This window comes from Oryctolagus cuniculus, chromosome 11, assembly GCF_964237555.1.
Source record: "Oryctolagus cuniculus chromosome 11, mOryCun1.1, whole genome shotgun sequence".
Lineage (NCBI taxonomy): Eukaryota > Metazoa > Chordata > Mammalia > Lagomorpha > Leporidae > Oryctolagus > Oryctolagus cuniculus.
Genome location: NC_091442.1, coordinates 66,774,837 through 66,792,618, shown reverse-complemented (window position 1 = coordinate 66,792,618; position 17,782 = coordinate 66,774,837). Strand labels below are relative to the sequence as shown.

General features: G+C 48.1%; 1 protein-coding gene and 1 non-coding gene across 3 annotated transcripts in view; one reads left to right on the top strand and one right to left on the bottom strand.

The window, feature by feature from the left end:
• The window catches only part of RASSF3 (Ras association domain family member 3), a 70,941-nt gene extending 54,920 nt beyond the window's left edge, over positions 1-16,021 (bottom strand). The window contains exon 1 of one of the 2 annotated variants that reach the window (XM_051845644.2): positions 15,749-16,021. In XM_051845644.2, coding sequence (XP_051701604.2) covers positions 15,749-15,859 — 111 coding nt within the window. In that variant the 5' untranslated portion in view covers positions 15,860-16,021. The remainder of the gene's footprint in view (positions 1-15,748) is intronic. The other variant, XM_051845645.2, reaches the window with a different exon arrangement.
• LOC127491198 (U6 spliceosomal RNA) lies at positions 13,670-13,775 on the top strand. The gene has a single exon (XR_007919789.1). It is a non-coding gene; the product is annotated as a U6 spliceosomal RNA (small nuclear RNA).
• Positions 16,022-17,782: the final 1,761 nt, after the last annotated feature.

The window sequence follows — 17,782 nt, the reverse complement described above, 5'->3', positions numbered from 1 at the left end:
GAATTTCAAATCTCTCTACCATCTCTGTTCCCAGTTTGACCCACTGTCCTCAAAGAATAGTTCCTATGTAGCAGAATCTTGTAAAAATAACAGTTGCTTACAATTATTAATGTTAGCCCTGCTGCCAGGCAAAGAGGCAACAGGTGTAATGACTTGTCCACGATAACACAGCTAACACTGCTGCCCAACATAGCTGCTTGCAATCCATCTATTAAGAACTCATCCCATTTTAGCCTCTAACACAATTCAGTTCCACCCTTTTTTCCCAACATTAGTTGAAATCAAATGATCCAGATGCAATGTGATGTCAAGTTTAAATGGCAACAGAACTACCTCAGTGGGGAGGGATCTGAAGCTGAATTGTTGCTCTTGTGCTACAGTTTGCCCTTTTGAAAGGCACTCTTTCCCCCTATGTGACCTACCCCCACATCTTCACCAAATGGCAGCAGGACTTAGCTGCAGGCAGTTCAGGGGGCAATTTCCTCTAGCAGAGACCAACAGGACAGCCAACGCATCAAACGTCACCTAGCCACAGAACACACTGCCACTGGCTGCCCCGCGGGACCAAAGCTGGCCTTCAGAAGAGCAAAAGAGCAATTTTCAAACTTCAGAAAGATCCGAAAGCAGAGTACCTTCCTCACACAGGAGCACTGGCAGGCAAGGCCATCCACAGCCCGATTAAACAAACGGGGACGGGGAGCTGGCACTTTGTGGCACAGTGGGATCTGCCTCTGACCTAGCTCTCTGCTAATGCACCTGGGAAGGCAGCAGAAGACAGCCCATGTGCTTGGGCAGCTGCACCCACATGAGAGACCCGGATGGAGCTGCAGGCTCCAGGCCTTGCCCTGGCACAGCCCCAGCCACTACAGTCATTTGGGGAGTAACCAGAAGACAGAAGACTTCTGTTTTTCTCCCCCTTGTAATATTGCTTCTTTCATCAAATGCTTAATATATATATTTTCCCGCAGCTGAGAAGTTACCCATTACAGTAAGTGCCCCTGAATTCAAATCTCTCATCCCATGAAACCTGCATCTGCCAATGACCAAAACAGATAAACTTGTTAATTTCTCATCTCAAAGTGCCACTGAAATTAAAACCCAAAAAAAATCTATTGGATTTTAATTACCTTGGAATATATTAATCGTAAAACACTATGGAATGCCAAGCTTCATTTTAGTATTGACATTTTTTTCTCCTATGTAACATATTTAGCTATGTTGTGTCTGGTTTTCATAAAATTTTTTTGTGTGTGTTTTGTTTTATTGTTTGGGAAATGTATCATACACAAGATACTTCAAAAAATTCATAAGAAAATGGAGTTTAAAATAAGTTTATTTTGATGCAAAAATATTTAAACCCATGCATACAAAGATTCTTCAAAAAATTCACAGAAAATGCATATTACAAAAAAACTGTGCACCAAAATAAATACCTTCTGGTTCCCTTTCCTTTGACCTTTTAAAGGCTCTTGCAGATGTAAATTTCTGTAACTTCATTGGCAAAATACCAAGCAAGATTTTTCAAGGCGCTAGGGGTTAAGATGCTGGCTAAGACACCCACGTCCCAAATCAGAGTAGCGGGCTTGATGCCCAGCTTCAGCTCCGTCCTCCTGCTGCCGGCTAATGCAGACCCTTGGGGCAGTGACGACTCAAGAAGCTGGATTCCAGCCACCCACAGGGAGGCCTGGACTGAGTTCCTAGCTCCTGGCTTCGGCCTGGTCCAGCTGTGGCTGTTGCAGGCTCAGAGGGAGTGAACCCGCAGATGGAAGACCTCCGTCTCTCTGCTTTTCAAGTAAAAATAGATGAACAGATGACTTTCTTAAGTTTAAAAAAAAAAATGATTCACTTAATAAAAATATTCTGAAAAAATTAAACAGAGCTAACAAGTTATGCGAATATAACAGATTTTATAACAATTTTAGAGTCACCAACGAGTCTTAAGGCAGTGCCAGGTTCCTTTCTCAATGCAATTTTTCAACAGAATAAGCTTATATGCAAACAGCAGAAATTTTCTTTGTTGGGCGGGGTTTCTAGTACTTTGTCCTACCACCCTTCTCTTCATTACTTCCTCTATTTATAAATAACTTTAATTCCTCTGAATTCTACCAGGGTGGTTAGAAAACTAGTCCCAATTTACTGAAATTCAAACACAAACAGGAACTTAGGGATCAGCATTATGACTTAGCAGGTAAAGCCTCCACCTGTGATGCCAGCATCCCCTATGGGCACCAGTTCAAGCCCCAGCTGCTCCACTGCCCATCCAGCTCCCTTCTAATGCACCTGGGAAAGCAGAAGATGGCCCAAGTGCTTGGGTCCCTGCACCTGGGTGGGAGACCCCAAAGAAGCTCCTGGCTTCTGCCTGGCCCAGCCCAGACCATTACAGCCATTTGGAGAGTGAACATATGGACAGAAGATCAATCTTTCTCTCTCTCTAACTGCCCTTCAAATAAATAAAAATCTGTAAAAAAAAAAAAAAAACTTAGTTACCATTTCTCACTTGGTTAATACAAGACATGGCATCCAATCCCCCACCCTCTGTATTCCACAGCTGATTCACAGAAATGCTTTCTTAGCAATGCCTTGTCTATGTTGTAATTACAAGAATAACAAGTATTCTGCTGAGTTTCAGTGATGTCAGCCTGAAACACATTCTGAAGTATTTCAAAATACTAGAACATGTAATGTCCCTTTGGCACAAACAACAAAAGTCACCAAAAAAACCTGCAGTTCAGCTGACCACAAAAAAAGGGAACTATCTACCCAGCCAAACAGCATGGGACTCCAGAGCAGTGCTGTCTCGAGATTTCCACCTTCCTCACAGAACCCACAGGCAAAGGCCACGCATGAAGAGTGCTCACACAGAAAGAGGAAGATCCTCTTAGAAGAACAGGAAAATACTTAATTCACTATTAGAGGAATGAAAATTAAGATGTCCTTACGCACTGAAGTTGTTTTTTCTATTTTAATGAATGCATCCAATAAAGCTAAGGGTGTAATGATGCCAATCAAAAATATAGCCCTCAATAAAAGGATATATATATATAGAGAGAGAGAGAGAGAGCGTGCGCGCGAGCGCCCCTGGGGTGAGCGTTGTGACACAGTGGGTTAAGCCACTGCATGGGACGCTCACGTGTCTTATTACAGTGCCTGGGTTCCAGTCCAGCCTCTGCTTGCAATGCAGCCTCTTACTAATGTGAACCCTGGGAGGCAGTAGACAATGACTTGAGTACTTGGGTCCCTGCTACCTATGTGGGTGAGCCAGGTGGAGTTCCTGGCTCTTGACTTCAGCCTGGCCCATGCTGGGCACTGTAGGCATTTGGGGAATGAGCCAGCGAATGAACAATTTCTTTCAAATTAAATTAAAATAAATAAATATACAGCCATTGGTAATATATACTATAGCCATAAAGATGGCCACATTCTCATGTTCAGTTCTATTTTTATTTATTTATCCTTTAGGAATTAATCCATAATGGAAAAGGTTTCATTCCCAAGATGTTTATTACTGAGTTCTTTAGCTGAAATATTAGAAACACCAAAATTTCCAGTATTTGAAGATTAGCACCTACTCAATTTTTATATAGATATCAACATGCAGTGTTGTCTCATAATTCTAGATTTAAATAGGATTCAAGTTTGTCACTATAATGTTTCTGAAAAAACTGGAAACAGAATTACTCTGTGATCCAGCAACAGCATTTCTCAGTACGCAGCCAAAAGATTGGTAAGCAGAATCTCTAAGAGATATGTGTACACATACGGCAAAAGGTGGAAGCGCCAGCAGATAAGCAACAAGCGATACATACAAACCATGGAATGGTACTTGGCCTCCAGAAGGAGTGCTAGCCCACAGAGGAACCCTGAGTAACTAAGCCAAAGACAAACAGTACTGTGTGAAGCATCCAGAGGAGCCAAACTCAGATAGCCCACACTCGAGGGCAGGTTTCTACCTGTGCTGTGTTCACCATTCCATCGCCCAGCACCTGACCTAGCACGTGGGGAAGACATCATAAACACCTGGGAAATGAATTTAGAAAGCTACCCTCACCAGTCTTTTTTTTTTTTTTTTTTTTAAGATTTATTTATTTTACTCGAAAGTCAGAGTTACTCTGAGAGAGAAGTAGAGGCAGAGAGAGAGGTCTTCCATCCACTGGTTTACTCCCCAGTTGGCCGCAAGGGCTAGAGCTGCGCCGATCCAAAGCCAAGAGCCAGAGTCTCCTCCAGGTCTCCCACACAGGTACGGGGGCCCAAGGACTTGGACAATCTTCCACTGCTTTCCCAGGCCATAGCAGAGAGCTGGATCAGAAGTGGAGCCGGCACCACAGGCAGCAGCCTTACCTGCTATGCCACAGTGCTGCCCTCCCCCCCACCTTTTTAAATTTATTTGAAAGAGTTACAGAGAGAGGTAGAACCAGAGAGAGAGAGGTCTTCATCTGCTGATTCACTCCCCAAATGACCGCAATGGCCAGAGCTGAGCTGAACTGAAGCCAGGAGCCTCCTCCAGGTCTCTTACATGGGTTCAGGGGCCCAAGGACTCAGGCCGTCTTCTACTGCTTTCTCAGGCTGCAGCAGAGAGCTAGATCAGAAGTGGAGCAGCTGGGACTTGAACTGGTGCCTATATGGGATGCCGGTGCTGCAGGTCAGAGCTTTAACCCATTGTACCACAGCACCGCCCCCCCCCAGTCTTACACGCATGTGTGCAACACACACATGCACACATTGCCCAACCTCCATTAATTTCAAGAGAACACTTGGTGGCTTACATTCCAAGTCTGTTATATTTAAGATCTGGAAAAAAAATCTCTTCTTCTGGTGTCTAATTCTCAAATTCATCCTTTTTCCTCCCCTAATTATCTCACTTTGTTTCGCATTTGGAAAAAGAACTGAGTGCTGCAACACATAATTAGTAAATTATTCTTAGCTGACTGAATCACGCAGCAGCAGTAAGCAATTACGGTCCATAAAGAGTGCATTAAGCTTGCTGTTTAATCCTGGGAAATACAGAGCCCCGGTCTCTATATAAACTGAAGGCTGGCTTGCATTTAGAGTGCCATTAGGACAGTTTGATCCTATTAGCTCATAGGTGAAAAAAAGCGGGAAGTCCCAGACATACAAGTTTCACAACCTTTAAATGCTGCCACGGGATAGGCTGAGAAGAAACTACTCCCAGAGGGCAAGTTCTTTTTCAAAAAGAAAGATGTTTCTAGCACGCCTGGCTGCTACCTTCCATTCCCCAGCTGCAGCCACCCCGACGACGGGATTTTGAACCCCTGGCAAAGCACTAGCTCTGCTTTAGCAGCAACACTGTGCAACAGAAATGGAACGCAAGCCACATACATGAGTTAAAGTTTTCCAATAGCCATGTTAAAGAAAAAAAAACAGACAAAATTAATTTCATTTGACTCAATTCATCTCAAGTAGGATCAGTTTAGCAAGTACTAAATACGAATCGATTAGTGTGGTATCTTTTATTCTTTCTACCATAGTTAGGTGTTTGAAAGCCAGTGTGTATTTTGCCCTCAACACATTCTGGGTGGGGATGGACTACTGACTGAAACTGCTCAGCTGCAGAATGGCCACTGCTAACTCAGAACCAACTGGAAAACACATTTTTACGTGTGTTTCCAATTTTAATCATTTTTTATGGGCTCTGACAAATTCCTACAGTGTACCTGACCCTCTGCTAAAAAAAAATTAACAAGTTGGGGGCTGGCACTGTGGCATAGCTAAAGCCACCACCTGCAGTGCTGGCATCTCATATGGGCGCTGGTTAGAGTCCCAGCTCTTCCACTTCCAACCCAGCTCTCTGATATGGCCTGGGAAAGCAGTGGAAGATGGCCCAAGTCCTTGGCCCCTGCACCTGAGTAGGAGACCTGGAAGAAGCTCCTGGCTCCTGGCTTCGGATCAGCTCAACTCCGGCCGTTGCAGCCATTTGGGGAGTGAACCAGCGGGTGGAAGACCTTTCTCTGTCACTCCCTCTGTGTGTAACTCCACCTCTCAAATAAATAAGACTTTTTTAAAAAATTAACAAAAACTTTTGTACTAGTCACTTGCCAAACCAGAACTAAGCTAGGGGGAAAAAAGGGAAAATAAACCAAACATCATTCATTTTTTGGTTAATTATTAGCCACAGTTTGGATGGCTCTGCTCAGTTACTCTCTGTTTAACACATGTTCAATCCCTTATGATGTAGAAGACACTCATGTCCTGACTGAACATGCTCCATCTTAGCACAAAGGCCATTAAGGAACAATTTCACAGGGATATAATTCAATCTCAATAGAGTATAGTTGGGGCCAGTGTAGTGGCATAGCAGGTAAAGCCGTGGCCTCCTGTGCTAGCATCCCATAGGGGCACCGGTTCCAGACCCGGCTGCTTTCAATCCAGCTCTCTGCTACAGCCTGGGAAAGCAGTGGAAGGTGGTCCAAGTCCTTAGGCCCCTGCACCCGCATGGGAGACCAGGAAGAAGCTCCTGGCTCCTGGCTTTGGATCAGCATAGCTTCGGCCGTAGTATCCAGTTGGGGACTGAACCAGCAGATGGAAGACCTCTGTCTGTCTCTTTCTCTCTTTCAAATAAATAAATCTATTAAAAAAAAAAAAAAAGTACAGTTTTCCCACACTTTACAAACAGGTGTGTGTTTCTGAAAAACTATAAAAAGTTCAGTTTCCCTAGACACGCACAAGGAGCAAGCTCTTTAAAGGAAACTAGATAGTTTGTCTATTTCGCAAGCTCTTTACAAACGTATTCCTGAAGCAGGAACTGTGGAAGAGCGGGTTGAGCCACTGCCTGGGAGGCCCACATGACATCACAAGGCAGGTTCAAGTCCCGGTTGCTTCACTTACAATCCAGCTCTCCGCTAACGCACTGGGAAAGGCAGCAAAGGATGGCCGGTGTACTTGCCCCCCAGTGACAGACCAGGATGGTGCTGCTGGCTCCTGACGTCAGCCTGGCCCAGCCCCAGGAGGTGTAGGCATCTGCAGAGCAGATGGGAGATAGCACACATGCACTCTCTCTGCCTCTGTCTCTTCTCTCCCTGTTACTCCACCTTTCAAATAAATACGTAAATAGGGACTTTATTTTGTTCACTACTCTATCCCAGAGCCTCAAACAGTGTAAGCCATAAAGTTGGCATTCAATAAATTGTTGACTGAATAAATGAATGATCTGATTTCTTAAAACAAGGGGAAATACAGAGGTAGTAATAACAGACCCCACCAATACCATCCATCTTTAAACGACTGCAACCTCTAAGACCTTGTGAAGACTTGGTGGGGTATATATTTGTTTATAAAAGAGAACTAACAAACTTCCACTTTGTGTATGGTCTTGTCTAAATACTGACGGAGTCTGTGGATTCAAAAGGCTTCCATAGCCTAGGCAGCTCATGTCAAGAGCCTCGGGTGATCACTGATGTCATACACAAGAGTTAACTGTTAAATTAACAACAGGAGTCACTGTGCACTAACTTCCCAAGCAGGACCTCTGTCCTCAAAGAGTTGTATTTGAGAGTTAATAATAAATCTTGTGCTCAAAGATTTACTTTGTTTTAGTGTATTATGTGAAGGATATTCTTGTGTCTCATGATTTTTAGTTATGTCTAAGTGCTTGGGCTCTTTAAATTTAAGTCAGTTTCTCAAAAAAAAAAAAAAAAGAATGCTTAAAAAAAAAAAGCGAAATCAACTTCGAGATGCAATGACTTTGACCAGTCCTTATCTCAATTGTTAAGGAACAGTTTATTTTGTTCACAATTTGTTGAACTCTTAGTATAGAGTTAATCTTCTGTGTATAAAGTTAACTGAAAATAGATCTTAGTAAAAAAAATAAGACTGGGAATAGGAGAGGGAGGAGGAAGAGGGGTGGGAGCGTAGGTGGGAGGGAGGGTACGGTGGGAAGAATCACTAAATTCCTAAATTTGTATTTATGAAATGCATGAATTTTGTATTCCTTAAATAAAAGGTTTCTTGGCGGGGGGGGGGGGGGAGGCTGGTGCTGTGGCATAGCAGGTTAAGCCACCACCTGCAGTGCTGGCATCCCATATGGGTGCCAGTTCAAATCCTGGCTGCTCCACTTCCAATCTCACTCTCTGCTATGGCCTGGGAAAGCAGTAGAAGATGGCCCAGGTCCTTGGGCCCCTGCACCTACATGGGAAACCCAGAAGAGGTTCCTGGTTTCAGATCAGCTCAGCTCCAACCATCTGGGTAATGAACCAGTAGATGGAAGACCTCTCTCTCTGTCTCTACCTCTCTCTGTAACTCTTTCAAATAAATAAATATTTAAAAAAATAAAACAAAAAAGGGGCTCACATTGTGGCGTAACGCAATAAGCCACCACCTGTGATGCCAGTATCCCATAAAGGCATCGGTTCAAATCCCAGCTAGTCCATTTCCAATCTAGCTCTCGACTAATACACCTGGGAAAGCAGCAGCAAATGACCAAGTCCTTGGGTCCTGCACCCACGTGGGAGACCCAGATGAAGCTCCTGGATCCTGGCTTTGGCCTGGCCCAGCCCTGGCTGTTGGAGCCATCTGGGGTACGAACCAGCAGATGGAGATCTCTCTCTCCCTAACTCTGCCTTTCAAATAATTAAAATAGATGTTTTAAAAAATTTAAGAAAGAAAAGGAAACCATTCCAGTCCCTGCCACCCACAGGGGAGACCCAGAAGGAATTCTTGGCTCCTGGCTTCAGCCTGGCCCAGCCTGAGCTGTTACAGGCATTTGGGCAGTGAACCAGCAGATGGAAGATCTCTCTGGCTCTTTCTCTCTGTGTCTTTCTGTCTACCTATCTCTTGCTCTGTTTGTCTGCCTTTCAAGTAAATCAACTTACGCACTGTAAAATTATAATACTGCTATGAAGGGAACGAACGGGGGAGGAGGGCTTTTAGAGGGGCGGGGTGCCTTTTTAGATGGGTGGTTCTGGAAGAATTCTCTGTGAAGATGACAATCAAGCTGACACATGAAGAAGAATGGCAGGCAGCAACTCCAGACCTCAGCTCTGAGCTGGGGAATAACTGGGATTGTGAAAGGCAGCTGAGAGAAGGCTAAATGACCACCGTGCTAGGTACATGCTGCTATTTAAAGCCTGTTCACATCAGAGGGGTCTGGTAACAGGCAATGCTTGTTTAGTCCTAAGAATAAATTTCTTTTTTTTTTTTTATTTATTTTTTTTTTTATTTTTGACAGGCAGAGTGGACAGTGAGAGAGAGAGACAGAGAGAAAGGACTTCCTTTGCCGTTGGTTCACCCTCCAATGGCCGCCGCGGCCGGCGCGCTGCGGCCGGCACACCGCGCTGATCCGATGGCAGGAGCCAGGAGCTAGGTGCTTTTCCTGGTCTCCCATGGGGTGCAGGGCCCAAGCACCTGGGCCATCCTCCACTGCACTCCCTGGCCACAGCAGAGAGCTGGCCTGGAAGAGGGGCAACCGGGACAGAATCCGGAGCCCCGACCGGGACTAGAACCCGGTGTGCCGGCGCCGCTAGGCGGAGGATTAGCCTAGTGAGCCGCGGTGCTGGCCTCCTAAGAATAAATTTCAAAATGTTTAAAAGAAAATTTCTGGGGCACCATTTGGCACAGCAAGTAAAAAAGTAAAGATGCCCACATTCCATATCAGAGAACCAGCTCCACTCCAAAGTCCAGCTTCCTGCTAATGCACATGGAGTCCCTGCCACCCACATGGGGCTCCTGGCTGTTACAGGCATTTGGAGAGAAGCTTCTCCCTCTCCCCTTCCCCTTCCCCTTTCTCCCTCCCTGCCTTCAAATAACATTTTCATTAAGGGAAAAAAAGGATAAAACTCCTAGGATATGTACAAGAGTTCTTCAAAAAGTTCATAGAAAATAAATTTAAAAGGTTTTTTTTTTTGGGGGGGGGACAAAAAAATTACTTTAGATCCATGCAAATGTGAGGTCCTCAAAAAGCTCATGGAAAATGTATATAATGAAAAAAATATGCCTGGATTTCAATCATTTTGCACCAAAATAGACATGTTTCAACTCCATGTTCCACGAACTCTGTAAAGCAGCCCACGTGCACCTCTCCAATGAGGTGGGGATGCGCACAGGCCGAGTCAATGAGCCAGCCAGGCTGTGTCTCAGAAGCGCCTCTGCATGCATCTATCCTGGTATCCTGGGCCTACTCTCTTTCACCATTCCTTCTGAACAGAGACTGCTCGCCAGTGGCCTTGGAACAAATGAGTCTCTAACAGGTGCCTTGTCAGGAGGCAGCTAACGGGCTGGGGAGGTGGGGGCGCAAGGGCTGATGCTCTGGGCTAAGGAAGAGCTGGGGATCAGGCCACAGCAGAGCGCATCCGGCCAGGCTCGCTCCTCTCAGAGAAAGAATGTTAACAGGACGACAGGCACTGACTGCCAAAGGAAATCTAAAAAGAATAACCACATTATTGGATATTTTTAGCCGTTCTTCTCATAAATGTTTTGTGTCACTGCTTCCCAAATAATTCTAATTTTGCAAGTTAGCCAGAAGAAGAAATGAAGTGAAGAGCAGACTGCATATGTATGAGGTTGCAGAAGACTGGCGACTAATTTTCTCAGGGAAGTCAGTTAAAGGAATAGGCCCTTGTGAGTTCTGCTCACACAAACACAAAATTCCAACGGATTAATACTGTGTCATTGGAGCTGGCACTGTGGCATAGCGGATAAAGCTGCCGCCCGCAGTGCCGGCATCCCATATGGGCACCGGTTTGAGTTCTAGCTGCACCACTTCGGATCCAGCTCCCTGCTATGGCCTGGGAAATCAGAAGATGGCCCAAGTCCTTGGGCCCCTGCACCCATGTAGGAGACCCAGAAGAAGCTCCTGGCTTTGGATAAGCTCAGCTCTGGCCATTGTGGTCTTTGAGGAGTGAACCAGTGTGTGTGTGTGTGTGTGTGTGTGTGTGTAACTCTTTCGAATAAATAAATCTTTTTTTTTTTTTGACAGGCAGAGTGGACAGTGAGAGAGAGAGAGAGAGACAGAGAGACTGAGAGAAAGGTCTTCCTTTTGCCGTTGGTTCACCCTCCAATGGCCGCCACGGCTGGCGCGCTGCGGCCGGCGCACCGCGGCCGGCGCACCGCACTGATCCGATGGCAGGAGCCGGGTGCTTCTCCTGGTCTCCCATGGGGTACAGGGCCCAAGCACCTGGGCCATCCTACACTGCGTTCCCTGGCCACAGCAGAGAGCTGGCCTGGAAGAGGGGCAACTGGGACAGAATCCGGCGCCCCAACCGGGACTAGAACCCAGTGTGCCGGCGCTGCAAGGCGGAGGATTAGCCTATTGAGCCACGGCGCCGGCCAAAAAATAAATAAATCTTTAAAAAAAGTTGATATCACCAAAATATCTTTGATATAATAAACTGCTATTCTTTATGGCCTTATAATCTGCCTCCATAAGTTCCAGTGCAAACACTTATAGGAGAGTACAGTTCATTACTGCCGAATCTAACAAGATACAACCAAATCAAAAGCCACACAAACACTTGAATGTAGGCATTGCAGCGCAGTGGTTTAAGGCACTGCCTGTGACACCAGCATCCCATATGGGCAGCAGTTTGAATCCCGGCTGCTCTACTTCTGATCCAGCTCCCCACTAATGCACCTGGAAAAGCAGCAGAAGATGGCACAAGTGCTTGGACCCCTGCACCCAAATGGGAGACCCAGATGAAGCTCCTGGCTTCCACCCAGCCTTGGCCATTGCAGCCATTTGGGGAGTGAATCAGCAGATGGAAGAGCTCTATCTCTTGTTCTCTTTGTAACTCTGCCTTCCAAACCAATAAATAAATCTTTAAAAAAAAACAAATGATAACAAGAAAACACAAAGGACAAACATGAGGCCTGCTATGTGGAATCGACAGGCTTGCTTTATAAATAATTCTTTAGCATTGTAGCTTTTTAGAAAGTACAGGTGGTCAGAAATCAATATCAAATTGCTCAAGACTTCTTGACTATTCTACTTCCAAAACAAAAAAGTCTCTCATTTTCTTTTTGTTCTTAAAGCTTTATTTTTACAGGGCCAGCATCGTGGCACATCGCTGCTTGAGATGCCGGTATCCCAATGAGCATGGGTTCAAGTTCCAGCTGCTCCACTTCCAATCCAGACCCCTGCCAGTATGCCTGAGAAGGCAGCAGAAAGTAGCCCAAGTACATGATCCCCTGCCACCCACAAGTGAGACCTGAATGGAATTCCAAGCTCCTGCCTTTGGCTTGGCCCAACCTTGATGCTGTAGCCAACTAGGGAGTGAACCAGCAAATGGAAACTCTTCTCTCCCTCTCTGCTTTTCAATTAAAAAAATTTTTTTTAACTTTTTTTTAAATTTGTTTATTTGAATGGCAGCGTAACATAGACAGATGTTCCATCTCTTAGAGATCTTCCATCCACTGCTTCACTCCCCAGCTGGCCACAACAGCTGGGGCTGGGCCTGCTTTCCCAGGTGCCTTAGCAGGGAGCTGGATCAGAAGCAAAGCAGCACTCAACGTGGGACAATACGCGATGCTGGAGTCACAAGCAGCAGCTTACCTCTGTGCCACAACGCCTGACTCTCATTTTCTTAATTCTATTAACCACCAAAGGTTCAGGAATCAGGTGATCACCTGAGCTGGGAGGGAAGCCACGCCCTAACAGTCTGTGTTAATAACTTTAGATCCTTCCTACTGTTTGGAAATCGGAACGTGTCCTGTATTCATAGGCAGCTTGATTTTATTGGGAAACCAGAAAAAGCAAATTATGAACTATCTACATTTCTGGCTGTGTTTAAATCAACAATTAGGTGGATAATTTGAAGCAGAGCAAACCCAGAGACACGAATTAGAAACACTGTAACGATGACATACACTGGGGAAGAGAGCAAACCCCGAAGAAATTCCTATACCGAGAGGGTAAATGTTCATACTTGCAAAGGGAAAATGGAACTTTTAAATGATTTTTAATAGCTGAGAGGTCATTAAAAAAAAAAAAAGATTGGAATCTGAGTCAGAAAAACCTAACTTCCAGGCCTCCTGCTCTCTCCGTGTGGTCCTTTATGCTATCACTTCAAAACCTTACCTTGCATTAAGTTAATGCTCCAGAGCGAGCCCGGAAAATCACGTGATCCCATACATTTGAAAGCAGTCAAGTCTCAATCAGCATCAACCAAGAAGGCATTTGCTCATTCAATTATGACTCATGCAGCGACCTTTGGGTGGCAGGTAGAGCCCAAGCCCTGGGACACAGCGAAGACCAGGACACGAAAACAAGGCCATGTGTTGGTTCCCTTTTCCTCCTTTCTTTCTTGTTAAGAGAACAAGGTAAAAAACAAGAAACAGAAACGGTAACATTTTTCCCCTTTGTTATTATGCAGGATGCAGAGCAGTTGGGCTACATTCCCTTGCCTGGCAAGAGAAGAAAGAAATTCCCCCACTACCACACACACACACACACACACCCCTTCTCCCCATCCTGCGTTTACCACAAACACCTTGATCTCCCTGGGTGTTTTCAAGACTTCTAGAAACCACCAAGTGGTACAACATCAGGGAAAAAAATCACTACCAGCAATAATACATCCTTAAGCCACACCTCTCTTTGCATTTCTTGAGAAAAGATAATCTCACTACCACACAGTATGCTAGATCTTCTTGGAAAAATCAGCCCAATAAAATGAGAACAGCTTATGTAGCCCTAGGTGATAGCAATGTTCTACGTTAATGAGTGCTTTGCAGTGCATACACTAAATAAAACAGGAATGATCCAGAGATGATTAGCATGGTCCCTGGGCAAGGATGACAAGCAAATCTGTAAAGTGTTCTGTAATTCCTGGAAAAGGAAGAAAGGATAAAAATAAATAATAAAAAAAAATGCTTTGCTCCGTACATTTTACTTCCTTACTTTGAAAATCTTCCCAGGAATTTAAAAGTCACGTCTATCAACAAACCAAGCCGCCCACTGTTCTGTTCAGAGTCAGAACACCTTCCCCTCCTGGCCTGGGAGCCTACACCTCACTCAGTACCTCCCACGGGTTATGGCAGCGAACAGATGCAGGCAATAAAGCCTCGGGATACCCATATCAAGCTCTTCAAGCAATAAACTGTCTTGCTGTCTTGATCTGCAGCACAATCTTTCACAATACATGTCACACTGCATACTAAATGAGCAGCACCGTATGAATACTGCATGTTGACCATATCCATCAGTGCGCGTAACACAGAAACGCTTTGCGTGTATAAACCTAGGGGAGATGCTGTCCTTGCTTTTTAAAGCACCAGGGGATTTTCACGCCATGCCACGGAAATATTTCTCAGCCCTTGGGAGGGGGGGATCCAGGCCTGGAGAACCCAAGAACCCAGTTCGTTTCCTGGGGCACGACCAGCTCCTTGCGACACGTCAAACGGTCACAGCAACTAAGTGGAAACAGAAAACAGCAAGCGGAGAAGGGAAAGAAAGAGGAGGCCAAGGGGGTTTAAAAAAAAAAAAGTGAAAAAGCCCAAGCAGTCGCAAGGAGATGGGAGCGCGCGCGGAGGGGGGGGGGGGTTACTTCTGACTTCCAAACTCGTGTCAGTAGCACGCGCCCTAGTGAAAAGAGGTCACTCAGCGTCCAGGGAGGAACAATAGACGCGGGACAGGCGACAAGGGCGCCCCGGGATTAAGTGTCGCCGCTGAATGAGGGCACTCAGGGCACTCGGCTGCACGCTGGCCCTCCCCCGAGCCCCTCTCTCCTCCCCTCCGGCTTCGGATCTGGCATTTAAGCCGCCGCAAAGACTAGAACTTCCCGATCTTGGAAGGAAATCTGACCTCACAAAGTCGTTAAATAAACTTTTAAAAGTCTGGCCAGGACTACCCCCCCCATCCCCTCGCCCTACTCCACCCCCACCAACACACACACACACACACACACACACACACACACACACACACACACACACACACACACACACACACACCTACCTCATCCTCGGGCCCCTGAGCAATTTTTCCTGCTTCTACCCAGTCGACCAAGAGCAGCAAAGGCGGATCGGAGCGCCACACTGGCCAGGTCCCGCCGAAGCGCCCCGCTGCGGGAAGGCCTCCCGCGCACACGGCGGCCAAACTGGCACAAGTTCCCCTCCCCTCGCTTCCCAAGTCAGGCTTCCCACGGCGCGCTTCCTCCAAAAAAGGAAGAAACCGGCCAAAAGCTTCGCCGTGCCCTCGACGATTTACCTAGCGCCACAGTTTGTTTGCCAAACAGTCGAGACACCTATAAACTTGACTTTACAGGAAACGCACACCCTCCAATCCCGCAACCGACAGCGGGCCGGCGCCCTCAGGCCCTGGCCCCCTCCCCCACCAGCGTGCCCCGACCCGGAGGAGGCGGGGGCCAGGTCACCGCGGCCACCTCAGGCGACCACAAGGTTCTCCCAAGCCACCCGGGGGGGGAGGGCACAGGCCACGGGGCGGACCATCAGGGAGCCTCTGCGAGGGGACCGGACCGCTGACCCGGCCGGGGCGCGAAGGGGGACCCCTCCCGGCTCTCGGAACCCCAGGCGGGGCCATCTGGCGCGGAAGGCGGCGGCAGCAGCAGCCGGCCCTCGGCCTCGCCCGCTTCCTTATCCTGCCCCGGCCTCGGGCGACCCACGCCCACAGGCAGCACAGGCTCCCAGCATGACCCCGAGACCCTCGCCCCCCCCAAAGCAGGGGCCGCGTCTTCGCCACCCCCCCTCCTTCCCGGCGAGCATCCGCCGCGCGCCCCGCCGGAGACACGTGGAGTAGGAGCTGGGGGCGCCGTCTGCAGCGCCCGCCGCGCAAGCCACTCACTTGCTGGCCCGCGCGGGGCTTGCCCTGCGGCGCTCTCCGGAAGAAGGAGGTCCTGGCGGTGAAGAAGAAGTCCTCGGCGTCCTCCTCCAGGCTGCTGTAGCCGCTGCTCATGCTGCTGGTCCCGGGGCGCAGGCGGCCACGCAGCGGGTGCCGCGCCCGCCCGCCCCGCGAGGTTCCCGGCGCGCGGCCCCGAGCCGCCGGCGGGCCGTCCTGCTGCAGCTGCGGCCGCCGCTCCACCAGCCAGCCAGCCGTCCGGGCCCCTCCCGCCGCCGCCTGCCCGCCCGGCTCCCGGCGCGGCCCCGCCTCCTGAGGCCCCGCCCTGCCGGGGGCTGTCCCGGCCGGGCCCCGCCCCGCGCGGCCGCAGGTGGGAGGGGCCCGGCCCGCCACCTCCGGGCGCGTGGAACCCGGAAAGCCCCCTTCGGAGCTGGGCTGCGGGGCGCCACCCCGGCCTCCCGGAAACCGCAGAGGCCTCCGCCCGCCCTCCTCTCGGCTCGCGGCAGTTTCGGGGTGGGGGGCAGAGCAGGGGGCTTTCTCCGCGGTCCGGGGTCCTGCTGCGGGGCCGCGGGGTGGAAGGGTTGCCCGGCCTAGGGGAGGAACCCGATCCTCGCGGACGCCCTGCAGCAGCCACAGCGCCAGGCCCTCGACCCCGGCAGTGAGCGGACAAGGGACAGGAGGGGATGAAAACGTGCTTTCTGGGCACTCCCCAGCTTTTGGGTCTCACCATGACCCCCTTCTCTCTAGCAAGGGCCATTCCCACAGGACGACGGCCGAGATCGCCATGAGCTTAGAGCCCGCTGGGTGCCCAGGGGACTGGACTAGTTCCATAGTAAGCACTCGAGTTCCTTTAGTTAAACGTGCTTTGTAAATGTCCCCTTCCTCGGAAGGCCTGGTTTAAATGGTGGGGGTAAAGTGATCAGGGAGTTTTGTTCGCCAAGCACGAAAAGAAAAAAGTTTCCATAGTTTATAAAGTCCTTCCCCTCAGCTAATCCACTTTTTAAATGCAAGGGTTTTTGGTGTTTTTTTTTTTTTTCCTCAGGCTGCCAGAGCACCACCAGTCTTTTGCACTTTGGTGTTTCTGAAGCTGCAGCACTGCTGTACTAAGCAGAGCTTGCCTAAGGAGGGGAAGAGAGGGGCTAAACAGGACAAAGCGTTCTCCCTTTATAGCCAGACCTTCTCGCAGGATCTCCTTTCTTCGACCAAACTACTCCGTAAGGTGCTTAGTGCTGTTGTAGCATCGCCCTTGAGGCTTGGAGAGAGGAGGGTGGGGAGCTGGTGGCACTGCTGGGACCGCTCTGGGTGGGCTGCTCTGTTCACATATCCTCCTGGGCTCTCAGCCAGGTCTCTGCAGAGCACTGGGAGGCACAGTGGGACCCGAGGAGACACGGAGAATGGCGCATGTGCCATCCTATACCCAGGCAGAAAGAAGCCTTGCCGAAGTCTCTCGCTTCAGGCTTAGGCGTCCAGCTTGCAAAATGATTCGCAACTCCAGAAGGTGGACTTAGACCACAGCCTATTGTAAACATTTTGCAGCTTTAAAGGCCACCAGCCAGCTACCGAATGATTAGAAACCAGCAATTCTAACCGCGGGGTGCTTTGCCCTGTGTGTGCTGTACACGTAACCCAGTGTAAGGGGATGGGATGATTTGCTTACTGCAAAGAGTGTTTTCAATTTGATTTCCATTATTTCATGATTCAAATGCTACCATTCATTAACACAGTCCTCGCTAATTTAGAACTAATGTGTGTATTAAAGGATTTAAATAACTTGTTTTACTGTAGATAGAAAAGGGAAATCAGTTCACCCAGAACAAACTATTTTAAAGTTTCGGCATACTTCCGGAGAAGATATTAAAGGGAAAAAGACACTAAAGTGCTTTATCCACCACCACACCATAAAAAATGACTTTTATCACATGATTTTTAAGTTCCAAAGGACTGAATTAATTTTTATATCCATGAGCACACCATCAGAATCAGTTATAGAAAAAAAGCAGGACTGAATCACGAAGAAAAAGTACTGCTCTTAAGCAACAA